The sequence below is a fragment of the Solea senegalensis genome, linkage group LG5 (genome assembly GCF_019176455.1).
Source record: "Solea senegalensis isolate Sse05_10M linkage group LG5, IFAPA_SoseM_1, whole genome shotgun sequence".
In the NCBI taxonomy this organism is placed as follows: Eukaryota; Metazoa; Chordata; class Actinopteri; order Pleuronectiformes; family Soleidae; genus Solea; species Solea senegalensis.
The window spans coordinates 19,712,766-19,740,576 of NC_058025.1; the positions used below are offsets into that span (position 1 = coordinate 19,712,766).

The 27,811-nt window shown below is 39.1% G+C and overlaps 1 protein-coding gene across 6 annotated transcripts; it reads right to left on the reverse strand.

Annotated features, from left to right (window-relative positions):
* Positions 1-1,274: 1,274 nt before the first annotated feature.
* On the reverse strand, positions 1,275-27,811 carry LOC122769604 (far upstream element-binding protein 3-like). Of its 6 annotated transcripts, none has more exons than XM_044026268.1 (19): positions 27,677-27,811; positions 19,925-20,033; positions 18,563-18,593; positions 18,270-18,316; positions 16,872-16,943; positions 16,442-16,499; positions 16,201-16,357; positions 16,015-16,113; positions 13,115-13,216; positions 12,905-13,007; positions 11,225-11,325; positions 10,760-10,898; positions 8,058-8,218; positions 7,674-7,744; positions 6,996-7,081; positions 6,447-6,515; positions 5,910-5,981; positions 5,494-5,591; positions 1,275-5,183 (listed from the first exon to the last, which is right to left on the reverse strand). In XM_044026268.1, the coding sequence occupies exons 1-19, from the start codon at positions 27,767-27,769 to the stop codon at positions 5,175-5,177; spliced, it is 1,677 nt and encodes a 558-aa protein (XP_043882203.1). In that variant the 5' UTR covers positions 27,770-27,811; the 3' UTR covers positions 1,275-5,174. The 6 variants fall into 6 exon arrangements, with proteins under 6 accessions (XP_043882203.1, XP_043882202.1, XP_043882201.1 ...); XM_044026267.1 differs by having other exon boundaries at positions 18,270-18,319; XM_044026266.1 differs by having other exon boundaries at positions 18,563-18,596.

A 27,811-nucleotide genomic window follows, 5' to 3' on the forward strand; every position in this document is an offset into this window, starting at 1 on the left:
TTAACTTGCCAAGCTATTCTCAATGTTGTGGTGCTTATTTGCTTCTCTGTTGATGTAAAATGACCTTAAAGAAAGAAGTCAACATAACCACACACTATACACAGAAGTGAACAACAATTGAGAAGATTCACCAGGTCTCATGTGATGTCATGCATTTGCTTATGAACCCGCATTTTGAAGCCACAGTTTAATATTTTTTCGAGCAGTCTTGTTTTTTTTTTTTTAAACCATGATTATATTTGGACGAGACTGAATGAGTGCTCATCAACCTATGCCTACAATCATGGATCTACAGTGCTGGCTGTGAAATACAGTTTCTTTATGGCCCATCTGACCGTAAATTGGACCATTTATAAAATGTGCACTATGATGATTAAAGAAAAGCACACAAAGAACTAGTGATTGAGACCATAAACCACAGGGAAAATATTCACTGACACAATAAATCAAGTGAAAAGTAGAATCATTTTCTCATACACTTTCACCATTCAATAGAACATAGGTGTCATACACTTCCGCACTGGTGTTAATTCTAATCTAGAATGGTGCATTTCAAATGCACCTCAGGAAGATTACATGTGACACCTTGTCTGTCCACAGTTACATTTGTATTGGATTATCTTGAGGCGTAAGTGAAGTGTGAACATTTTGTGAAGTGAAATTTGTTAAAAAATGTCAGAGAATGCAAGAAACCAGCAGACTCCACCATGTTAGTCTAGATCCAGAAAACAGCTTAACTGAAGTCAAGCTTGAACACAACTGGATCTTCAGCCAGGACTTTAATTGAAGTAAATGTAGGTATTATGCGATCTTGGAACTGTTTGGCTACATCATCTGGTGACAAATTACAGTCTGGGGGCAACTCTGTCTGTGTGGACAGACAACAGATCTATATCCAGATGCTTTACCCCACAACTGGCAAGTGTTTGGCTTATCTCTATTAACAGTTACCGGCATAACGGTGCAGAAAAGTTAAAAAGCCCAAAGCCAAGGCATTTTTCTTTGTCATTTCTTCAGTCCATGTGTCCAGCCTCTTTTACTTTCCACACAAACCATTTAAGATGTGAAAACAAGCTTGCTCTAATATGATTGGTCCAACCAGGAGGTTAATGGCTGTAAGATGATGCTATAAATTCTTATGCAGATTCTGTTATCTAGATGAATTTTCATGTGGCATTTGGTTTTTTTTTTCCCCCCCAGGGTCAACTGACACATTTCAAATCTTAGTGAAACAGAACTTTTTGTACAGAAACAGATTCTAATAACACAACCAGTCAGAAAGAATGAGCCTGTTTATTAGCCCTCATGTTAATCATCATCATCATCATCATCCTTCCTCTTCCTCGGACATCAACAGTCTTGTGGCTCGGGTTCATACACAACCATATCTGTCAATAGAATCTAATAGAAAAATCTGCAGGTTACAGTTAGGACATGTGTCCATGAGAAAAACAACAGAAACCATGAAACCAAAAAGCTCCTGGTCACCCTCTTCAGGACGAGGGGTCAGGACTAGGAAGATCTAAGCTGGAGTGGATTGGTTATGTCGTGTCCAGTTCTGATTCTGGGACAACAGGAGGCATGGTGAGACTTTGCTGACTAAACCTAGAACCGGGTCCAGACACCAGGCCACCATCCAGTCCAGTGTTTTCTTTAGTTAAGTTTTGGGGATTTTATACCCCGTTACTACAGCTCTCTTCGCCTCAAAGCTGCCACGCTAACAAGTTGGGGACTGTTCAACACGCCTGTGACAATAATGCTCAGGTTGTGAGGCTTTTGTAATCACATGGTCCGATTACAGACGTGATGAAAGGCATCAAATCAGTCCAACTTTTTAACATGGCAACATCTAGACAGAGAAAGACAAATAGGGAGAAGAGATAGGGACAGTTAGCCTAGCAGTCTTGAGAATATAACACTCAGCTTCTCTTTGCAAAACGTTAGACACATGTGAATTAAACAACATAATGTTTTTTAACAGGAGTACATTTTGTACTGGAGAGCACCCGCTAGAGTGGAAATTTACACAAACTATATTATCTTACGACAAACTGAATATTCATAACTCCATTAACAGATTTAAATAGACTCCTGTACAGGAGAACTCATTATTATTGTCATTATTATTATCGTCATTATCATCTTCATCGTCACACATAAGAAGCACAACCATGGATTCAATAGTCAACAAAACAAGAGCCAGATCTCCCTCAACACCAGGCAACCTCTCTGTGGTCCGACACACATTCAGCTAACAATTAAACATTCAGCCAACAACAGGCAAAATCACGAGACAGAGAACAAATACAGCCCAGGCTGGAAGTACACCTACGAAGCCACATCTCTGAATTTATACAAAGAAACGGATTCACACTCATCTACACAACAATAACAAGCATTAAACAAGCTTATTGGCAGATTCAAAGTTCTTTTTGGAAGTGGGTTCTGAAACAGTTCCTACAAATATGAAATAACAAAAAAGTAATGTTCATCTTCCAGAGGCATAATCCAGCTTACACATGCACATGACATGTATCTGACACACAACTCAATTATCGCAATGGACATACACACTTTACAGTTAAGGCTGCAATTAAACCTCTGCAAAGATACATGTGAATTTCAGATAAAAAAAAAATTGTGTTAAAACAAGAAAAAATACCTACATATTCATACAAATATGAAACAAAACTGTTGCAACTATCCATTATTTTCTGAAGTTGATTATCTGTCATCATTGTCAAAAAATTGCAAAAAATAGAAATAAAATCCATCCAACTCAATTTCCTGAAGCCCACTGTGATTTCTTCTAATGCCTTTTTGTCTGACAAATACTTCAAGATCCAAACATGCTGAGTTTACTATCACAAAGGAAAAGCAAACAAATATAAAGCTGAAACCAGAGAATTTCGCCACATTAAAATTGGTCACAGATAAATGAATTACCATAACAGCTGCTGATTATTATTCTGTTGACTGACAAATGCAACTCTAATAAAAGTGTCTACAATGACCTGCAAGGCCACCAAGCATAAATCTACATCAACCCCCAACAGCGCTAACAAACACAGAAGTTTAGACAACACAACTGTTAGCCAACATGAAGTGCCTTTAAGAAAACATTCACTTTTACAAATGTAGGTATTTAAGCACTCTGTTCAGCCAACTAACATTCACACGTCCACATAATTAGAGACACTGAGACAGCGGATTCATTATGTGCAATGGATATTACAGCTAAATAAATTTACTATTTTATATTATTTTTTTGGAAGTGATCAAATTTAATTTGGATAAAAAAAACAGTTTGTGCCTTCTTTTCACTTAAAGGAATGGAATTTAGTAGAGATTAGATTTTGCTATCCACAAAGTTACAAGTGGACAAGAAGGAATTTCATTCTTAAGCAAAGTTAGATATGGACAGTGTTCAACATCCGTTTCACTAGCATAATGTAGAGCTGTGATCAGATCAGTCAGCCAACTGATTAGTTCTTTGGTGTTTAACGGCAGTTGGCATCTTTAATAATGCATTACTGCCTCCTGGAATGAATCATCCATAATTTGAACCCTTTTTCTCCCTACCTGATTAATTTGGAGAATTTTTTTTGACTTTTTGAATATTCTGGTTCTAGTTTCAGGTGGAAGTTTGACCTTTATCTGGGTTGTGCCATAGTGAAATGAGCATCTTTGGCTTCAAACTGTTGATCACTGAATTACAAACATTTGAGAAAACGTCTCAGACAGTGGGAGATTGTAAAAAAGCCTTTTTACAATTTTCTGATGAGCAGATCAATCGATAAAGAAAATAAGAGTAAGTTGCTCTGCTGGTATTTCCTGCCTGTGCAATATTTCGTGAGTGTTAACACATGTAAGCCAATAGCTACATGTCTGGAAAACCACACACTAGACAGTCGAGCCACCAAAAACGTCCAACACGTGTTCAGTAGAAAATACTGTGAAGCTAACTTTAGCACTCAGTGTTTAGCTAACATACCTTTAAAACAAATTTTATATCCTATCATAAGACAACTTTCAGATCTAACAAACACTTCAACAACCACTTTTATTCTGCTAACATTTCGTTAAAACACAAGACAACTAACGCAAAAAACAAAAACAAACGACCACCACATTCATCCAGCTAACACAGTTGAGGTAACGCACCGTTTTTGCTACCAAGTTGAGCTAACTTGTGCATTTAGCTAACAAGCTCATTCAGCTGACATGTCACTAACAGAATAAAGAACTTCATAATACTTCTGCTACCAACAAATCACAAAAGTAGAAATGCAGAACTTAGTGACAACAACAATAATTAAGTTTCACTCTGTAAGAAAATAGTATTTTTCCTGCTTTTTGTAATGAAAGTTGAGGCGGAGAAACGTGGTGTCGGTTGGAGGTTAAATCCTTTTTGAGGACAAAGTGTTTAACCACAGAGAGATCTGGCTTTAGACAACGCAACATAAATTGTCATTTATTCATCATTACAACATAAAAACTAAAGAATCACTATAGAGTACAGGAATAAGAACTATCATCAAACCAAATAGAACACAAAAAACGCGTCATTGCACCTCCAAGATGGCGACTAAACAGGTAAAATTAGATTGCAAACAACAGACCCAGCGAGCACAAATTTAGTACAAAAACAGTTTTGTCTCCGACTGTAAAATACATTTCCATCCGACGCTATTAAAATATTTCTATGCCAAAATAAAAAAAAATAACTGAGAGTCAACACACACAATCTGACGCATGCTTTAAAACATCATCATAAACAAAATAATAATAATAATATATCAGATTTTCTTACTCAAGACTGCTAAGCCTTATACCGTTTTCTTATTGGAAAATAAAACTAGACAAAATATAGATTATACTGGATGTTCTTTTGTTCAAAGCCACACTGATACATCTTTAAGTTCAAGTTTGATAAAAAACAAAAAGAAAAACCAGGTCTACACTGGAGAGACCAGAGGCTAGTCCAAAAAAATCTGCCCGACAAAATATCAATTTGTAAGGTTAAAAAACAGAAAGAAGAGTCCGTGATTTTTCAGTTAATCCTTAGTTTTTCTCTACAAAAGGAAGGAGGAAGCGGCGGAGCGTTGCTAGGAAACCCCGATTTTGGTTGCCGTTGACGACCATCCGAGGCCTTCACCAGGAGGGTGGAGCCTCTAGTGATCCTGAAGAAACAGGAAACGGCATTGTCAACAAAAGAGTAGAGACAAAACATTTGTAACAAGGCAATCAGAGATGAAAGACTTCAACCCATTCCCGCAATATGCCTCTGGCGCCCTCTGTTGGTCATAGTGGCAAGTGCAAGCAAGTGTGGAATTGCGCGCGCGCGCGCGCCAAAAACAATACTTCACTCCCACTCCGTGAGGTGAAGAAATTAAAAAAGGGCGGTGTTCCAATTTAGGGACCACGTTTAAGGACAGGCCACATCACAGTGACATAACATAACCAGCTTCCTGATGGATCCTTATGTGTTACCTGTATCTGTGCAGGGTTCCACAGGTAGGGCTGCTGTCTGTAGTATTCTGCTAATGCTGCAGTGTAGTCTGGCACTGAACTCTGCTGAGACGACTGACCTACACAGAAAAAAACAGTGGGGTCAAACCTCTTCCCAGCTGGGCCACAGCTCAGACATATCATAGTTGCTTTGTCTATTTTCTGATCTTCATATTCAGCAGTCACAGAACAACATGAAGGCTCATGTGCTGTTTGTGACATTTATGTCCTCACATACAGTCCTCTGGACATTTAGAAGCACATACCCAGACATCGGTGAAAGTCTGAAAGTAGCTAACATGTGTTGTTGAATTGACAAGCATGATGTTGATCATAAAAGACCTTCTTTTCCTGATTATGATTTATGTTACATATTACACAAACACAGAGAGTCATACTCTGTTTCTTGTAGTAGTCCTCCCAGGCCTTACTGTAGTCTGCCATCACACTCTGAGGCTGGCTCTGCTGACCTACAAATACACCAAAACAAAAAGACAAATGCAAACAGTGAGCCCGACACTAGAACATCCCAACTGCTGAGAACCACCACAAAAAAAGCCTTCAGATCTATCTTAGCCTGGGTGAACCAAGCCGAGTCTGCCAGCAATTAGGTTTCGTTCTGCAGATACGTCTGGCAAAGACGCCATGTTGGCATAATTCAGGATGCCCTAAAACGGGAACCAATCAGAAACAGGTTTTTTTTCCTCTGGCACGGTAGAGGACGGCTTAACATACTTTTGTTGGAGCAGCTGTCTTTCAATTTGGCTGTTGCTTTAGACAGTCTAGGCAAAAGTCATTAGACGCCATTACTAATTCTTCATTGCTCCTAGAAAAAATTTGTTGTTGACAATCTTCCACCAATGTGAGGAAGTAGATTTTAAAATCTGTATATTGCCCGGCTGTGTCTGCACATCTGCGAGTGTGTGTGGACTTGCCTAGCTTCTTATAGTACTGCTCCCATGCTTTAGAGTAGTCCACCTGTCCTGTCTGAGCCATAGTGTGACCTACACACACACACACACAAAAAGAGCCTTAACGACTGGACTCGATAAAAACAGTGTGTGTTTGTTTGTGTAGTGCTGCTCAAGTATCTTTATTCTGATAGCATCAGCCTGCGAATAAATCTTCATTTCTCAGGTTGCCATTTATTGTCTGAATGGCGACTTCTCTCATAAGATTCCGAGGAAACGTTGCTTTTCATGTACATGTCATATTTCCCTGGTTGTTTCATTGACATGTTTGTTAATGTCATCAGTTTTAATTCTGCATGCTGATGTTAGAGGCAACAGAAACTCCTTGTGCGGACATTTTGGCTGGTCAACAAAACCAGACAAAATGGCTTTTCTGAGGATCATACTTGATTTTAGGGTTAGAATGAGGTTTAGGGTAAGGGTTATACATTTAGTTGTGAGAGGCTAAAGAATGCATTATGTCTGAGGGTCCACACAAAGAATGCAAAACCAGCGTGTGTGTGTGTGTTTTACTGGGGTCTTGTTGTCCAGGGTTTTGCCAGTTCGTCTGGTAGGTGTTTCCCCAAACTCCAGTGAGGAAGGTCTGACCACTGCCACAGCTGCACATAGACACAAACCTCCTTAGTGACAGTTACTCACAAACATTATATAGAGACAGGCTGGAAGCCCTGGAAGAAAACAGTCCACCATGACTGTTGCTGCATCTCCCAACAATACAAGCAAGTTTAAATGCAAACTTCCCAATGAGTCTACAATTTTCTACTTTTATTTGTCTTTGATTTTAACATACTGTAACTATTTTACAATGATGTCTGAAAGTGAAAGAAAGAAGCCTTCATTTCCTTCCTTCATGGCCTTTACAGAGTTTTCTGGGTGATAAAAGACCAACATGTTTCCCTTTTTGAATTAATAAATCTGCACTTAAATGTAAATTAACATCATTAGTTTTAATGAGGAAACTTGAAAACATTCATCATTAATCACAAGTGATTAATCAATTATTAAAATAGTTGGAGATTAATTTAGTAATTGATTAATAATCGATAAATTATAGCAGCCCTAAAAGTTTGGTGACCATGACAGATGCTGAACTGTGTTTTAACTTGTTCCAGAATGAAATAAGAAATGCATTTCTTATTTTATTCAGTCAGGGTTGATGCACAAACCAAAAATCCAAAATCATAGACTTACTTTTGGTGTGTAGTGGGGCCCTGGGTAAAGGGACTGAAGCCAAAACCTCCATTGCTCATTATACCTGAACCCTGAAGGATGAGAGAGAAAGTTTATTTTAGTTTCACCACATCAAATACATTACACCTTAAATACTCCATTTCATAGTCATCACTAAGTATTGTATTTCAGTGCAATTATCATAAAACCAGTTAAAATTTTCCTCAGTTTGAGAGTGCTTTGATTTTTGTGTGGAGACTGTTGACCACATCTGGTACTGGGTCAAATGTGTAACCATGTATTTTTTAACAGACCACTGCTGTGTTAATGTTGTATTTAAATCAGACCTGGTCAGAACAAAGTTGAAATTGGTATTATTGTATAAAGATGTATTTATTTATTTACCCCAATTTTGTCATCTATGAGCTGGCGGGCCAGGTCCATCTGTTGGGCGGTGCCTCTGATGGTGAAGACCCGGGTGTTGGGGTCAGTGGAGGGGGGAGGGTTCCTCTGCAACTCCACGTGAGCTCCAGACTGCTGGTTGATACTCTTAATGGTTTCACCTCCTACACACATACACACACATAGGCAAATGCACATAAATGGCTTATTAGTCTTGACAATCTTCAAGTTTGGATTTCATTGTTACATGAAACACAGTAGGCAATCTATCACTGCCTTTACACTAGGGCTGTTGGAACGAATTTCTGGAGTCAAATATGATTAGAATATTAAAAAAATCAGTAATAATCAAATGTTGTTATTACTGTACAAATGTGTATTATTATTTTTTTAATACATATGTTAAAACGTGGTGACTCACGTATAACCCTTGCAGAACAATAGTTCAAGATTTCTGAATCACAAAAATCACACTTTCAGTCAGAAATTGCAGACGGCGGTAAAACACCCATAGAGATCACCACTCCTGATCAATCTAAAAAGCGACGTGTGGAAAGTTTGCAATGTTGAAAATTAAATATCACTCGACAACAAGCAACAATAGAGGACACTTGCCAACACTGCATCCTGGCAAATAAGCTGAGTTCAAGTCCGAGCAGGCAAGAACTACGCATTTTTTCCCTCCACATTGCGGGGTTTACAGCGGCCCGTCAGAATGCTATTACAGACAAACTGGTACACGTTATTTGCAAAGACGCGACCATCACCGACAGAGTTGACACGAAGGCATATGTGACAGTCACCACACGTTTCATACACGAGGAATGGGAGCTGAAAGATATAAAGATAATTCTCAAAACGACAGAAGCTCAGACAAACCACACCACCAAAAACGTTGCCAGGTGCATCAGCGACCCACTCGGGTGAGTAGAACGATAGTCACTGCTTTCCATCACCACAGACAACGCAGCTAATTATATTAACGCCATGAAGAGCCACCTGCAAGCTGCCAGTGTCCCAAGCATGGCCCAGTGGACAGAACATATAACAACCACATATTAAGTTAAAATGTATAAAAATTTTAATAAAAAAAATGTAATATTAAAAATAAGGAAAGGAATTCGAATGGGATTATAGAGGAAAACTGACAGCCCTACTTTACACCTGACATTAAAATGCATTTTCTGTGATTGGATTGCAATCAGAGAGTGTCTAAGTACTTGTAAGTACAGGTGTAAATACACCCAAGTCCGGATTGTTATCATTTGGATGTTGATGTGGAAACCGGAGACGCATATTATTACCAGGTGTAAATGCATGTGGTGAAACACTATCCAATCGCCATCTGATCACTGCCAATGCATTCTAATGTCAGGCGTAAAGGGGGCCTCTGTCACAGGAACAGAGGAACAAACAAGAAATGAGCAGTTCATTGTAGCAGAGGGCAAGGCTTATGACAACACTTATTCTTATGATATGATATGATAGAGGACCTACAACAGAAATGGACAACACCTATGCAGCAGTGCAGAAGCCCTACAATAAAAGACATAACAGGACAAGATCTGCAATAACAGAGGACACGCTCTATGACAACAGAGGACAAGACCTAAGACAACAAAAGGACAAGACCTATGACTACAGGGGACAAAATCTGTGATAAAAGAGGACAAGACCTGCCATATCAGAGGACAAGACCTACGATGAGAGACCTTTGACACAAAGCTAGACATAAGACAAAAGAAAGGCAACCAGTGGAACATCACACTCATCATCCCAATACCAACTGAACAATACTAAAACCAGAAAAATCATCATTAAATTAGTACTTCTAATTTTGTCTTATTTTCATAGTTCATAGTTTTTTATAAATGTGTTGGTCTCAGTTTGTCTCAATGACACAAATGAGCTAGAACAATTTATATTGTATTTCTCACATAATTAAACTAAAATAGTCTGCTATCTAATCATGTTTCTATTTAAAGTAAATTTTAGTTGGATTTGTTTTTTGTTGGTTTTGGCCATTCATTTAAAAATGACAATTTGCACTAACAGCATTAAGTGACACACACACACACACACACACGGTGTCGAAACATTGGGTACTTGACATCTTTTTTGCGTTGCTGCTTTTATTTTGAAAGCTGCTGCTCCTAGACCCTCTTGACCTCCAGTATACACACAAGTGCACATACACACACAAAGGCTGATGTTTTAATGAGGTTTCTAAATGGACTGTGAATGGGGGCTGTCTTTCACTCTAAATCTTTGCCGTTGTTTGTTGGAAAGAAAAAAATAATCTGTTGTTTTTTTTTGTTTCTTAAATAATGGGAATGGGTACCTGTCAGTGGTACCGGCCAGTGCAAATGTCTCTTATTTGCTCTATTTTGATTCAAAACAACAATGGAACATAATTAAGTTCTAAAGGCATTTGCTTGAAAACCGATGAATTCATAAATACATTTTTTAAGACGCAGCAACCTCTGTCATGATTTTTGAGTGTGACTAACGTAATGGAAAATTCAGGATTTTTCTAATGTTCTTCAAACTGCAACTCAAATGAAAGGAGTAAAAGATGGAGACAGACACAAAAAGTAGAGGCGCATGGCTACATCAACAAAACATCACAGGCAAGTTAAGACAAACTCAGCCGCAGTTGCATGTATAAAACATGTTCCTTATTCACCAATTCCTCTGACACTTACCTTTACCGATGACCAGGCCACATTTGTCAGCAGGGATGGTGTAGGTCACTTCTTGTAGAGGACCTGGTGAGCCCATAGTCCAGTCACTGCGACCTCTGACCCTCCCACCCCGCAGGGCAGAGCCAAAACCATCACGCTCCTACAAAAAAAATAGCAATTTTATTCTGAAGTTCAGTGTTTGTGCATGTATTTGTATATGTATATACTTGTATGTATATACAGTGTGAGGAAATTTTTTTTATTCATATCTATCTTTGTGGGGCCATTTTGACCTTATGACATTGTGGCTAGTCCTCATAACTATAACAGGCTTTTTGAGGGTTAAGACTTTTTAGGATTAGGGTTAGAATTAGTATATGTTAGGGTTGGGTTTAGGCATTTAGTTGTGATGGTTAAAGTTAGGGTAAGAGGCTAGGGGAATGCGTTATGTTCACACTAAGGATGCTGTACAAGAATGTTTGTTACCTGTGCAGTCTGGACAAGCTCATTGATGAGGTGGACAGCATGCTGACAGCGGTCTGGCTGTCCCATCACCATGGCAACACGCTCCGGACTGATGCCATCATCTGGACAGACAGACAAAGAAGTCAGAATGCTTTCCACTGGAACTTCAATTTAGAACAGGATAAAAATTGAATGGATTATACAACTGAATACAGACCTACCTAAAACTGGATTTTACTGGTATAAACAGAGCTAATGTAACCGATTTAAATGATTTTAAACGGACCCTTTTCAAACTAGATTATACTATTGAATAACAAACCTGCTTTGGCTGGATTATAATAGTGTAAATGTATATGTATGTGTGTGTACACATACACTTGTTCTTTGCGCCATGGTTTTTTGGTTTGTGGGCAGGCATTAGCAAGCTGTCTGCTGATTTGCTTGAGTTTTGGAGCGCCAGCTCAATAGAACAGGCTTGGAATCGCTGTCCGTCTGGAACTCGTTTCCCAAGTTTCCCCGTCAACATGTGACAAAATAATTGTAAGTAGCTAACGTTTATAATCTGACAAACGTTAGATACTTACAACAGAGTTCCAGACGTACGACTCCAAGCCCATGACGGCAGCTTCCTAAGGCCCGCCCGCAAACAAAAAACCATGGCACAATGAACAAACCAGGGAGCACGAAGAAGAAACCAGGGAGCACAAATTGTATTCAAACAATAAAATACAATATTTTTGCATAAGTACATGAATATGTTTTTGCTTCTTAAAAAGGGTTGTTTGATTCCTGAAAAGTGTTGTTTGAAAATATTGACACAAATCTAATTCTATAAAGTCGCATTTCTTTCACCAGCAAGCGACAGCTGATAATAGAAACTTATGAACAGGTGAAACACTTGATGGTGAAAAAGGGCAAAACAGTCACTAAAATACTTTAAACACTATACTCCAATATAAATGCTGTAGTATGTTGGGGGTTTGTGGGTGGAGTTTCCCCACATGTTTTGCAATATGATTTTGATATATATATAAGTAATTATAGAGCTTTTTTTGGCACATTCTAGTTATGTTTTATGCTCTCAACTCAGTTTCTGTTTATTGCACTTAGATTTTGTGTTTTCACATTCACTGTTAATAAAGGACGTATGTTGCATCCTAAGTGAAACTTTCACTCATGTTAGTTACACCCAGACTGGGCTATAGCACTGTATAGTTAGGCTATAAAAGGTTTTGATCAAGCCTCTGACAGAAATACAGTCTTCATTAAATCTATATAATCTAATATTATAAATATCCAATAACGATAATATAATGGATCACAATTAAAATAACATTAACTGAATCGTAATTTGTCTGTAATATTTTAATGTAGACTAATAAAATGCATCCAGAGGATCATGAATAACTGCAAATTACATTAATTTCCAATAAGAACGACATCTGACAGAAGACATTGAGCAGCAGGATTAACAAATCTGGAGATTGTTTTTCTAGGCTATCTGCACAGAATACATTCCCATAATAATGTATGTGCTACTGCTATTGTGCAACAGACAAGAGGCTAAGTTCAGCCAAGATAACTAATTTATCCTAATTTAATTCCTTATCTTGGTTTTGCGCAACAAGCCCCTGCTTCAAACTAGTGTAAAAGTAGTGTAAAACTGGGTCAAACTGGATTATATAAGTGTAAACAGACCTGCTTTAAACTGGATTCGGACTCCTGCATCATTCTGGATCTTCTTGATCATTTCTCCATTTCTGCCGATCACAATGCCAACAGCAAACCTAGGAACTGGAACCTAAAAAAAAAACCCCAAAACATATATGTGCAATATTTATTTAATAAAGAGTTATACTGTACATTGCTAACAATCGCTAACAGCATATAAGTGAGTGGGTATCATACATCGAGGCTGGTTCCTCCCAGCCGGGCACTGAAGTCGTTGCGTCCCGACCTGAAATCTCCATCCTTCTCCCTGATCACTTCCAACACCAACTCCCTTGCTGCCTAAAGGAAGAGACAGGAACATAGTCACGTTAGATGTGTGTGTGTGTGTGTGTTCCTGTTGTCAACAATATTAGCTACTTTCCAGAAATACCATTTCAGGGCTCCCAATATGACTAAAAAAAAAACTTTGGAAGATTCATGTATCCTCGTTTTCGTGTGGACAGTCCCTTACAGAGACTTCGGAAAGGCTCCTAGACCAGACAACTTAAGCCCCAGAATGTTGAATGGATGTACTCAGCAGCTCTGGTGTGTTGAACACTTAATCCTGAGCCCTTAACTCCACAGGGTCCCAGTGCTACGGAACAAGAATGGGAACCCCATTGTCTTAAATAACTACAGGCAATTGCACTGACCTCCCACATTGTGGAAGTTATAGAGAGGCACTAGCGCGACCTTCCCTTGATCCACTACAGTTTGCACACCAGCCCCATTTAGGAGTAGACAACACAATGATTTATGTACTGCAGAGGGCCTACTCCTCCCTGGACAGAGCCAACACTGTGGTGGGCATCATGTTCTTTCATTTCTAAAGCGTCTTCAACACTATCCAGCCCAAACTGCATGAGGGAGAAGTTAAAGGGGACATATTATGCAAAATCAACCATTTTTTTTTAACCATTTCAATACTTATATTTGGGACTCTGGAGGCCCTACCAGTCGCCAAAGTGTGGAAAAAGAATACTCAGTCATGTTTTTGTGGTCCCCCTTAGTGTAAGTATAGGCGATAAAACACTCGATGTTGAATTTCCTGCGCTTATGACGGCAGCATGCGCATTTCACCGCGAATGTTACCGCCCACCAGTAAGTTTACTTGGAGAGCTCCACCTTAGCTCCACCTTGTCCCTGCAAGAGTGCAGGCGAGGGAGGAAGAGCGGTATTATGTCAACGCGGAGGGACAAGTGTGCTGTTGGTGGCTGCACAGTGGAGCACAGTGTTTTACACAAACTTCCAGCCTCAGAGGATTTTATATATGAAGCTAATGTGCCGGATAAAGTCAGCAAACGTGTGTTTGTGTGTTCGCACCACCGCATCAGACTATGGCCAGCGGTCGCCGTATTTAGTCAGCGAACGTATTTCACCGACGTACAAACACACACACTGTTAAGAAAAGGTCACACAGAGCTCATAACTGACCATTCTGACAAGTCCTAATTAAAAATATTTGTTCAGTACGTCCTCCATGAACGGAGCACAGACTCAGTCTGATACAGTAACATACAGCGGCAGTTTATTCAGCACGCCGCTGGCAATCAGCGGTGGCGAGGTCTCCGGAGTACAGTCACCGGTCTGATACAGTAACATACAGTGGCAGATTGTTCAGCTCGCCGCGCGCCGCTGGCGATCAGCGGTGGCGATCAGTGGTGCTGTTCCTAAGTGTTTTTAACTGATTTACAGTTCAGCACTGTTCGGCTCGATCCTTATGTAGGACGTCTCTTCCTGTGACGGCACTCTCGCTGTTTTCTGCGCACGCTGCCATGTTGATATTGTCAGAGAACCAAAAAAGCGCTGTCAGGACAAATCAGAAACCCCCTGGAAGAAGTGGGTGTGTGTTTGCCTGTGTCTCATTTGCATATAAAGGGACCATGCACGAAAACCGAGCGTTCTGAAAGGGCTGGGTTTAGCAGGGTTATTGAACTGCTATGATTCTTCATCCTTATGGTATTTTGACCAAAGCATGTCACTGACATGTTCATTAGGACACCAGGGAACTATTTTAATGGGGGAAATAGGGTATAATATGTCCCCTTTAAAGGACATGAATGTTGGGTCACCTATGATCTACTGGTTTGAGGATGACCTGACAGGCAAACCACAATATGCGAGGCTCCAGAGCTGTGTCTGATCAGGTGGTGAGCAGGGCACTATGCTCCTGACCTTCCTGTTCACTGTGTACACATGAGACATTCAGTACAACTCTGAGTTGTGTTATTGTCACAGGAGGGTCACATTCTTTAACATCTGTAACAAAATCCTAAACTAGCTATAGCAGTCTTTTGTTGCCAGCACCCTTGCTGTGGTCTGCTGGGGTCAAGGGAAAGGATGGTAACAATTTAAATAAACTGATAATGAAGGCTGGTCATCTGGTAGGAATGAAACTCCCCACTCTGGAGGAGGTAAGGGAGGACAGAATTCTCACACAACTGAGGACAATAATGGACAATGCCTCACACTCCCTCCATAAAACCCTTCTGAAGCACCTTTAGCAATAGTCTCATCCAACCCAACTGTGTGGAGCGACACAAGGTCTAATCTCGACCAGTGGTTTGAATATTGTATAATACATATTGTTTTCTATTTTATAGTAAATATAATACACAAAATTATATGTATTTAATATCAGGCATGGTTTATTTTAGTATATTAATGGATACTTGACTACATATAATTCTAAATCTATATATAATTATTATTATTATAGTTTATTATTATATCACTGTATTGTATAGTTTAAATTACTTAATATCTTACACTATATCACAATTGGACTATTATTACATAAACTTGGATATTGTGCCTGTGCCAATTTGGTCACTTCAGCAATTCTACTCCCAGGCACCCTTTGTATAGTTATTACTTTATTTTTTTCATATACCTTAGCTTAATTATACATATTTTCAAATCCTGTAAGTATTGTGTGTTTCTTTTTGTAACTCATGTCTAGGCTGCTAAGAAAACTTAATTTCACTTTGGGGATAAAGTTTGTTAGTGAGGGTACATGATGAGAATCTCAAGGAGGGTTTTATGATTGGTGAGAATTAGATTAGGGTTGATTTTGATTTAAAATGAAATGTGTGTACCTGCACTTTGTACGGGTCTCCAGAAATACGTAGAGGTTTGTCGGCTCCTGTTGGCATTGGACCGTCCTGGATCATCATCATCTTCACTCCTGCTCGCTCCTGACACAGAGCAACATGACGAACATGTGTCAGAGATACTTAAAGGGACTGATGCCTTTGTGGGTGTGGCTTGTTCTGTCACTGTACCTGCAGCTGTTTGATGGTGTCTCCTCCTCTGCCAATCACCAGCCCAACCTTACTCGCGGGGATCAGCATCTCCTGCACAGAAGCCTCGCCATCGCCATGGAAACCTGGTCCATTTCTACAACGGTCAACTATCTGGACCAGCAACCGCTTTGCCTGCCTGCACACACACAAACACACACACCACACACATGTTAAGCAGCGGGTGGAGGAGGAGCTGTTCAAATGAGGAGGTGAGACTCACTCGATGCTTTCTGGGGTTCCAGTCAAAGAACAGGGGCGCTCCATCAGACCTCCACTGTCTGTACACACATTCACACAGATACATAGGATGAGTGATACAGGTTGGCATGCATCTCATGTGATAGATTTTTTTTTTCCCCTCACAAATTCTCCTTTTACACAATTGAAAAAGAAAAACTGGGCAGAAGTTTAATAGACATGGAGCCCTGCAGTAAATTCAGAATTGCAGTTGTTTTAAAGTGCAAACTCAAAATGTCAAATACTGTTCATGACTTCATTTTTGAAAAAGACTTTTAGAGAATTATGAAAATCTACATTTTAGAATTTACATTTTGTGCATAATATATGCATGTACAGTATAGCGATGACAGAGGAATTAAAGAAGATGAAATGAAAAAAAGGATGAAGAGGAGGTCAATGGTCAATCTCACCAGCAGCGATCTGGATCTTGCAGCCAGACTCCAACTGGATCCTGGTGATCTGTTCTCCTCCTCTACCAATAACTGAAGGAGAAGATGGAGAATAAATAATGAAATATGATGAGTAAATAAATGTTCCTGTAAAAACATTACAGTCATGGAAAAACCTCCATGTGCTCTATTTTTTAGTACTATCTTAAATGTTTATGATAAAACATCTTTCTTTCTGTATTACCTCTTTTAAATAAATGGTTGACAAAAGCCACGGTTCGGTTCATTTCGCGGTTTTGGGGTCATGGTTTTCGGTTGGGTTGTTTTTTTCTATTTTTTTGCACTCATACCATACCATGTATCATATGTATAACCTAATAATTAGATTTTTTTTTTTTTTAATCACATATTTTTAAGGACATCATGCAATCTTGCAAAAACTGAAATACTGAGGCAGGTAGCTTGATTAAGGATTAAGGACATCATTGTAACAATCCAGAGATTTTGAAACAATAAGAGGAGAGACATTGCTGCATTCACTCGTTTATCTATTTATTCTAGATTCCATTCTCACTGCTTGTGTCAGTGATTCAGAAAGAGGCTCACTTGTGTGTCTTTCATAAAGTGGACGGGTCTGCAAAACAGAGCTTCTCATCTCCCACTCCGAATTAATGTAATGAGCAGTCACAGTTAGAAAACTTTCAGTAGCCCTGGAGGTCCCTCCATCTGTAGTAAGAGCCACGTAATCTGTGTCTGACAATTCTTCGTACTGGCTCTTCATAAAAGTTAAGGAATCACCGTGTTGCTGAAGTGATGCTGAATATTAACCGCGGCTCAAGTAATGCTGCGCTAAGGAAGGCTGCGCTAGCATAAGTAACATAACACCCGCTTGTGCTGTCAAGCGTCACACTGTCTCCAAATGACAGTTTGAACTGCATAGAAGTGCATCCTGTACCATCACATTACTCCGAAATGCTACGTGCGATGAACGGACGTGTGCACAGTAACAGTTTCTGCACCCCTAAAAACACCAACGGTACACATTCTGACAAGCGTCTATGTCATGTAAACTGATTTTTTTAAAACTGCTGAAATTGTTTGGCTGTAAACTGATCTGTTCATGAAAAATGGATTGTTACAAACATTTTCCATCACTAATCACAAATACTTTATTACATGTGTGGTTTACATTTTCTGAAGCTTCTGACATTTTAAAGTGGGGGACTTGCTAAAAAACACCTGCAACCTGCTAAGAATGGTGGCACAGCATCTCATTTCAAAAACAGATACAATGCAAAAGAATAAGTAATTAAACATTGAACTAGGTGATACACATTCTAATCATCAGTTCAGCTACTGTTAAAAGCCCACATAAAAGCCCTCAACACACCTGACCAACAGGTCAGAAGTCATACTTACTGAAGCCCACCATCCTGTCAGGGACCTTGTAATCCTCTGTGGTTACCCTGCTGGAACACGCACACACAAATACACATCAGTATACTGGGCACTCTGAAATGCCACAACCACAGTGTTTGTGTGTCAATAAGTGATTATGTTCATGTCGAAGGACAGATCTATCACACTTCTCTACTGTTACACCCCAGTGTGCACACACACACACATTTGCAAACAAGAATATGATGCTGAAAGTCCTTGTGTGTGCAGTCCTGCTGTGTGTGTGTTTAATCAATATGAATTGCTGTTCATACCTTTGATGCCCCATGGCTGCTAGCTGGTTACCTACTGAGAGAAAGAGAGACATGAATGGACCTTTTACTGCAGTTTAAGTGGAGCTGTTGACCACATCTGGGCTACTTCATAGTAACATTTTTGCTGGTACTACTACCACCATTATCTAAATATCTTCACACTGTTCAAATATCCTCAGCTTGATGCATCCTTGAAAAATAAAAAAATGACATTGTGTTTAGCAAAATATTTGTTTTACTAGTTAATGTGCAACCAGAACAATATATCAAGTGCAGCCTTTTACAGGCATTGTTTAGGTAGGTAAGACAGACATGCATACACAGGTGTCCATTAAGCACCCGAGTATAAATCCAACGATCCCTTCCAAAGATACATTTTAGGTAGTGAAGAAAGACGTGCAGTCACTTACAACGGAAAAAAATAATACTGACACTAATACACAGCTCATGTGAGCTGCTGTCCGTATTGCTGGAATTATTATGTAACAACTCAACTTACTACATATTTTATTGATATTTTGAGACAAACAACTGCCTGCGAAAAACTAACAGCTTTGGATTTCAGGGTAGTGTGCTGTTATTATAGCTGCCAATGCTATTGCTAGCTCTGCTAACAGCAGACAAACTGAGCAACCTTGTGTGTGAACACCTCATCCTTCTTTATCCGATGCACTTATTTCTGACATGTGTTATCAACTAAATATTTCCAAATCGTATTATGATTATTATCATCAACGAAGACTTAATCACTTTCTATTGTTCTGTTATTGTATGTTCATCTTCTCTCTGTGTTTTTATGGAGTGCCATAACTGTACAAATCACTAGTCCTTGAAAAATCCAAAAGCAATATAAAAAAAAAATACAAAAAAAAAAAATAATAATAATAATATTGAAAAATGTTGCTTGGTACTGTATTTCCAAGACCTTAAAATGACGATGATGATCGAAAATGTCTTGTTTAGTCCACACACTTCTATTTCTTCATTTATGATTTCATTGTTTTGTTAATCATAAAATCACATTTAAGAAGCTGAAAATAGTTGATTATCAAATGGAGCTGAAACGATGAATCGATTATTAATTGATTACTAAATTAATCGTCAATCATATTGGTTTGTGGACAAAACAAGACATTTGAGAACATCATCATGCCCAGATTTGACAAACAGCGGTCAACATTTTTTAAGGTTTTCTGATATTTTATGGACCAAACGATTCATCGAGAACATAATCGACAGATTAATCGATTATGAAAATAATCGTTAGTTGCAGCTCTACTTTCAAAATAGTTGACATTAATTGAGTTATCAAAGAATCATTGCAGTCCTCGTAATTATAGATCTCCCCTGCTTTCTCCTCACCTCCATCCTCTCCTGGTCGTTTCTGTCCAGGGTAATACAGTGATGGGTCAACACTTCCTGAGGAGCTGTTGAGGTGGGAAATGGCTTCTCCGCCCATCTTACCCACCATCTGAAACACAAACAGAAGAAATACCTTAAAATACCACTATTCAAGCTACAGACATCAACAGTGAGAAAGTTGTGGTTTTTACTCAGTTTTTTTTAGCAGTTCTGTCTTTTGTATTCGAGGTAATAGGTCAAACACACAGTACTGTGTATTGTTTTTATCAAATGGACTAGATTAGTTGGGTTGCCTGTTGCTAGTTAACAAACCCAGCAATATACTGATCACCACCACCAGTTAACCACCATTGCCAGTTTGTGGAAACTCAAATGCACCTAAACCATGTGTGATGCCATTCCAAGTCCAAGCTCAAATCCAAAGTAGTGATTTAACTAGACCAAGGTCACCAAATTAAAAGTCTAAGAGTAAAAGTATGAGAACTGTATTTATGCTCAAAGCTGAGGTTTTTAAGTCCAGCAAGAATATACCCAAACTCCAAGACAAGACCAAATACATCAGGATGGTATGTGCTATAGAATAATGCATGTTGTGTTTTGGCACTAATAAAACAGACAAGTGATAGATAATGATCAAAATACATCTTTTGGATGTGTTACTGGCCACCATACCAAATTTTAAATGATAAAAAAGTCACAAAAGAGTTTAAATTTAGGTTTCACATCATGTACAATTCAGCGACTTTCTCTGCTCTGAGATGCTGGAGTCCACCAACATAGTTGTTCCTCAGTATTTGTACAGAATATAAACATAAAAGCACCAGCATTAAACTTCCTCCAAACGGAACAGGAGGCGCTCTGGAGGAGTTCCGTCCTCTCATCCTAATGCACTACTCTTACACTCATAATGGTCTACTCATTTAAGTGGGGACCAGTGTCCTCAACATTGCTGTTCATCATATCAACAGACATGTAGAGAAGCACGTTCACTATTTTAATCGCAGTTTACATCACACTCACACAGACTCAGAACTGGTTTAGCTACAGTGCTCCCCTCTCTCTCTCACTGGGGTCACATCAACCGATAAATCTGTCATTGATAGACTTTTTCTACAATGAGGGAAAAATCTGAAGGCTGCTAGTCATTTTGACAGATTGAACAATGAGGGCAATCTAACATAACTTCAAATAATTTACACACAACACCGCCAATAACTACTTGTAGACCACCTGTAACAGTGGTGCATGATTACAGCTGCTGACCTGTAATAAACCTGCCTGTCCAGTTGGTGGCAAGAAACATTAAAACAGTCATCTGTTTGAGACAAAGACACAGAACTGTAGGCTATAGGGTAAGAGCAGATGCAGGTACTGACAGTGAATGGGTAAACCTTTAATAAAGCTTTTTATATCGGAGGAGTTATGTTAGCTATGGCTGCTGCGTGTCATTGTGCTATATTTTAGACACAGCTTAAACATCCTGAACAGAAGACTGAATTGTTTAAAGTTTTCAGTCCTTAGTCCATAATTTCTTACTCCATGGTTGTCATGTTTTTCACATGTTCTAAGCTACTATTTTCAAACATATCATGTGCAAAGAAGAGAGAATATGCATTTGCTTTACTGGATCTTTCAGTAACAATATGGCCCAAGTTAGGACAAATGTTTTAGTCAAATGTGTTGTATTAAATAAACAACCAAACATAACAGGAGGATGTTGAGAGGAAAATGATATGACAAACAGACAAAGAGGAGAGTTATAGTCATAGTAAATGCCAGTTATTATTCCAGTTCCAGTTTATTCCAGAGTTCAGTTCAGTCTGTTCCTCCCTCTATGTTCTTTAACAGCAACTTTCCTAATAAAGTTCCTTGTTTGGCTGCAGACCAACTGGGTGCTGCACAATTGTTTAGTCTAAGAGACACTATGATGGATATGACTATTACAAAACATAACAAATGTTTACTGTTATACTGTGTTCTCTGTGTGTTCAGTGAGATGGATGATACCCATACAACGGTCAAAAAAAAAAAAGTAAAAATGTTTTGGGTTTAGTACTTCAAAACTTTTTAAATTGTTAATAAAGCACTTGGTTTGCAATTATTAAAGCTGTCCTAAATGTTCTTTGTTGAGCTCTGACAGCAAAGAGCTGTAAATATCCAAAGCTTTGATGGTACAAGGGAGCAACACTGTAGTAACAGTATATAAACTCTAGAAAGCTAGAACATAGGGCAGTTGGAAAAATTGATTTTCCAATTGATATCGATTTTTATTTGGAAAATCCAACATTGAGTGATAACATTCTTAAATGTTTTAATATATGCCATTTCCTATTACCGGTGCATAAATCTTGGCCGCGATTCTCTGGCTTGGCAGTGTTGCGTGATCACAAGCTGTTAGCTTAAGTTAAGCTAAGAATGTGCTATGACGGGAGTGGTGCCTCTATACTCCATATACTCTGCACATGTCCAGCACTTAAGGATTGGTGGAACAACATCCATCAGATTATATTTGATGTCCTGCACATAAACTTCTGAATCTCTGCAAAACTGTCTATTTTGGGATCGACCACTGAGCTTCAAGACGATGATTTCTCGTGTTTTGAGAAAAGATGGATTATCCTGGCTCTTACAACAGCTAAACTGATACTACTAAGACACTGGCGGGAACAAATACCCACCTCCTTATGAAGAATGGACTATAACAATGGCACAGCTCACTGCTTTTGAGAGGGTGACATACTGGACAAGCTGGAATTAATGTTTACATGGAGCCCTTTCACTGACTGGCTGTCTGTAATTTAATGGTTGCCTTGGTAATGCAGTGCTGTCAGTGATTAATTGTGATTATTTATTGAGAAATATTAGTGTGGTGGTCTTGTGTTAGTTTGTTAGGTTCAGCAACATTACAGTGCCTATAGAAAGTCATCCTACCCTTTAGAAATAGTCACTTTTTTCTTTAACAGCCTGAACTGATAACACATAAAATCCATAATTTCCCAGCATTAATAGCACATTTTACCTCACAACATTCAAGTGAAAAAAAATTACAATTTCTGAAAATTAATAAAAAGGTAAAACTAGAATAGCAGGGTTGGTAAAGTGATCAGTCCCTTCAGAATAACCATTATAAACATTCCTTAGGAAAGAGGTTTCTGAATTCAGACCTGCAGTTTTCTAGCAACTTGTAAAAGAAATGTTGAGGTCATTCCTCAGAGTTGTTCAGGTTTTTCTCCTCTGTCTATATTGACTGCAGAGCCACCGAGTCAAGAGCTCTACAGCTCCTTCACAGCTATTCACTCTTAGCTGCAAGCTGACCTCACCTTGGCTGGAGTGCACACTGCAAAGCACACACACAAATGCATACACACGTAACCTTGAATATCTCCATGATACAGAAAAGCAAAGAAAAGAGCAACCATAAAAAACAGTGCAGATACAATGAATGCTGCTCTCAGCAAACCCACACTAAACATGTTCACAGAGTGACTAAATCACTGCTTCACCTTTTTTTCCCTGCACAAGATGAAACAATTGCTGCTTTAACAAAGTGACTGATATTAACACATCCCCAGCAAGTTATATTAAAATCCTTCACAATAACAACAGGTCTGATCTGGAAGGGAGATCCTTTGTATCACATCAAGTGCTCCTACATTTCACTGAGCTGAGTGACTAATATCTGGTGAAAATCATCAGTGAATGCATGCCATAATTTATTTTTTGGTTTGTTTTTTTGAATTTTTTTTTCTCCTGTTTTTTTTCCTATTTTTCTTTCTATTGGGTTTTTCGGTGAAATGTTTTTTCTGAATTATTGAGATACCTTAAAAACTCGTGAGAATCTCCAATCTGCAAGTGACTCCCATGGACCTATGGTGACTCCTGCCTGCACATACATGCCCCATGCAGTCTCCTGATCGTCTCTTGAGTCACCAACCTGAATGCATTTCAAATGCATCATCTTGTATCCGTAGAGCATGCCATATCTGTCCAACTGATCCTGGGAAACATTGCTATGTCTAGCAGATATAAATGGGCTTTCCTTCTAAACAACCGCAAAGTTCCCAGGTGACTGCGTAAAGTCGACAAACTAATGGTAATACCATCTATGTGACTTAAAGACAGCACTATCTCCCAGTGTCTTGAACAATCAAAGTAGTAGATCAAAGTAAAACTTGATTAAACTAAACAAGCTGTCCATGTTGTTACAATTAAATCGAGCTCTCAATAAAGGAATGGATGCGTTTACTGTTTCATATGCTCTCTAAACTCAGAAATAAAAACAATTTCAGTAAATCAGAAAAATAATTACTCCAAAAAACCAACCATGAAAAAATTGCATTCACATTTCCAAGTGAATGCAATGCACCTACGTAGTTATTCTAACTAAATCCTCCATCGATTTATTTTTTACCAGAAAAGATGTCTTTTTTTTGCGCGCATAGTAAGCTTGTATTCTGTTATAGCTGTTTTTTCCATTTAGGCCATTAAGAAGTCTAAAATACTCAAAGTTTTGCTTTTGCGCAAAGAGATTTTCTGGCATTTAGTAGGTGCTGTTCCAACACGTACTCACATCTTGTTGGAACCATTTTATTGGTGTTCCAAACTGATCTTGGACAGACTCTAAGCGGGCATAGACAGGCTCGCGCTGGCTGCAGTTTTCTCATGCGTCATCACAACAACCTGTTTCGGTGTTAAAAGTCTTTCAAAATGGCCAAAAAAGGCATTTCAGCCCAAATGTTTTGGTGGCCGAATTTTTGGTGCATCTCTACTCATGGGTAGTATATTCAACTTTAGTTAATAAACTTGGTTAATACACCTTATACATCTTGGCGGTGGTCTAACAATCTAGGCTTGATTAGTGAATCCTTTCCTGTGAGTAACTCATCACAAAAAAAAAATCACAAATTTAATAAAACTTATAGTGAGGTACTTTGAAGTGTTTTTGTAAGAAGCACTAATATATCAGCGTTGACCTTGCCCACACTGAGTACCAGCCAAAAGCATACTCGTACATGAGGCACCACATATCTAATAAGTTACATTAAAATAGTAAAACAGATGTCTGATAAATGTGGGAAATCTCTGTCTCAGAGTGTTTGACAGAGTACATGTAAATTATTCCCTGTGTTGCTTTGTTAATTATTCCAGAGCTCCTCTCCCAAGACTCCAGAACCATGTGATTGTCCCTCTGGATTTATTGAGCAACTTATTATAAAGACAAATCTGGTCAGCCAGTTGTAATTACATTGGTGCATTTATTGTGTGTGCATCTTGCATGTATTTAAGCTCGTTAAGCTGTTTCTTTGGCACACAAGGAATAACTGATTTTAATCACTTAACTCACAGGCTCACTCTATCCATGACATCTCAGAATATGTTTGCCATTTTATAGGGCTAAACGATTCTGGGAATACCAAATTGTAATTTTTCAGACAGATTTTGCAACAGCAATTTGATCAGCAATATGATTTTCACAATCCAGCTTGAATTCAAAATGTACTGTAATAAATTTGAAGGAGCATTACCACAACACCATCAAATATTTAACGTCTATTTTTAAAGAGATCTTCATAATATGAATTTTTTCACAGATTATAGATCAATTAAAACCTTTTAACTGCAGCCGCTGTGATTTTGTAATTGTGTTGTTTAAAATTGCAATTTTGATTTGAAAGCAATTAATTGCTCAGCCCTACTGTCTTATCTCACTGTTATAAAGCATTTTCTGACTGGAAACTTTGATTGGAAGTCAATGAGCTGTACGCACCCAACACCAAATATAATAAGTGAAAATGATCTTTCTTCACAGTTTCAGCATGTGTCACATCACAAACACAACACGTCTTCTTCCTGTTTCAAGGCAAAAGCTAGCCTAGCAATTCACTTCCATATTTGAAGTTGAATTGTTAAATATGTGCAGTGCATGTAAGGCGCAGCTTCATATTAATGCTTTATCCACACACAACCCCTTAAGACTCTAAACGCTGTAGTATATATGGCAGGCATGTACTGTATGTGGTGTAGTAACGCTGCCACAGAAATACACCAAACTGGTGGAGCATGTGCATAGCTTGCATGCCGTGTACAACTTTGTTTTTTGTTTAAATAAACTTTATTTGATCAATTTTACATTGTAATGTATACTTGATCAAGAGTAAGAGAAATGTGGCGCTATGACATCATCATTTCCCAAGTTGGGTATTACACAAAAACACAAGGGTGGTGTTTTGATATATTTTCACTGTGGGGCCCGTTTTTCAAAATGGTGTTTAGGGCTCCCAAAATGCCAGTTGTGTGTGGATAAAAAGCAGAAATTATGTAAAACTTTAATGAATTCTACTAAACTCTTTCTCGTGAGGTTGGGAAGCACACTTTTTCAAAATATTACCTTTATTCTAGTAATACAAAGCTAAATGCAAATTGGTATTACTTCAAGTATTTAAAAGTATGTATTGAGATTTTTAAAGGCAAAGCCTATGATAAACATAGCAAAAGCTGAGCATGAGACATGCACTTGATGCGAATGGCAGATGTGCACGAGACACAGCAGAGCAGCTCTGCTGACATCACACACAGCGCATCAAGTGTGTAACTTTGTTTGTGCCACTTAGGCAAATTTAAGGAAGGAAAATAACACATTTGAACCTACTGACGGGGCAGCAGTTTATAAGCACGGGTGAGTGAGCAATTTACAATGTGAAACAACCTTCAGTTTGAAGTCACAAAAGGCAACCGAACAGCAAGATAAAGCATTGTGTTCCCAATGACAGCCTTATATTAAGAGACAGTGAGCCTCCATGTCTCAGGCTGATTCTCAGCACCAGGAACAAACAGGGCACAGTTGGCACTGACTTTGTCACAGTAATTCATAGAACCAAAACTATCCTTCAACAGTCAAATGAGCATAGTGTAAAGTCAAGCAGATGGTCTTCAAACAAGAATCTCATTCACAGTCTGTCATCGAGACCTGAACGACAGGTTGAAGAACGGATGGACCTGCCATAGTTGGCAGAACCCGTATGGAGCCAAATCCAGTGTGTTTAAACCTATAGGATAATGCTCCTGATTTTAACACAGACATGAGGATTTCTCTGGTCTTTTAACCCGACTCTGTCTGCGTGTATATCTGGCTATAGGAACAGACACACCTCCCGTGTGCTGTATATGGTGTGGAGGCTGTTACATAACCCTAACCTACTTTCTAACCAACTTAGCGTAAACAGCAGACTATACGGGGAGGGAGGGGTCTTTGGTGGTGAGGTGTCAAACTATTATATTAATTGCAGGGAAGGAGATAAGTCTTTAACGCAGACGGAAACACATTTACTACCGTTTAGCCCACACAAACCCCGGTGCACCGTGTTCCTGTACCGCAACCCAACAGGTTGTCTGCTGCCTCAGTGACACGTGTGGCCAAACTTCTGTTTCCCCCCCAACACTACCACCAACACCCCCTTCCCAGGTCCCACTGCGCTCCCATACGGGTGACAGCTTCACAAAGTCCCCCTAAACTAACTCACGGACTGTGTCAGCCCACAAAAAGTGTGCAAAACCGACCATAAGTCCAACGCCGAGCAGCTTTCTGAGCTAGTTAGCATACTAGTGTGTTTTAAGAGTGTGTGTTGACGGAGCATAAGTTCGGAGCAGCAGAACCACAACACGAGAGAGTTCGAATAAAAGTGATTTGGCTCGATCAAAACATCTCGGTTCAACCCGGAAAGGCTGTGTGCGGACCCCCAGGGGAGTTGTTACCTGCCGGGCCCTCTGTAAAACATCGGCCAGGCCGTCTGACTTCAGCCCCGGCTGGTTCATCGAGGCCTGTCCCTGCACCAGCTCCGCCATCATAGCGCCACTAGCTAGCCGTTAGCCTTTAGCTGTTAGCCGTAT

Excerpts from the sequence above, each read along its gene's own strand:
- LOC122769604 (XM_044026265.1), bottom strand. The coding sequence starts at position 27,769 with ATGATGGCGGAGCTGGTGCAGGGACAGGCCTCGATGAACCAGCCGGGG. Across the intron at positions 18,597-19,924 it reads ACGACCAGGAGAGGATGGAG|TAGGTAACCAGCTAGCAGCC; the intron begins GTGAGGAGAAAG and ends TCTTTCTCTCAG. Across the intron at positions 13,008-13,114 it reads TGGGAGGAACCAGCCTCGAT|GTTCCAGTTCCTAGGTTTGC; the intron begins GTATGATACCCA and ends TTTTTTTTTTAG.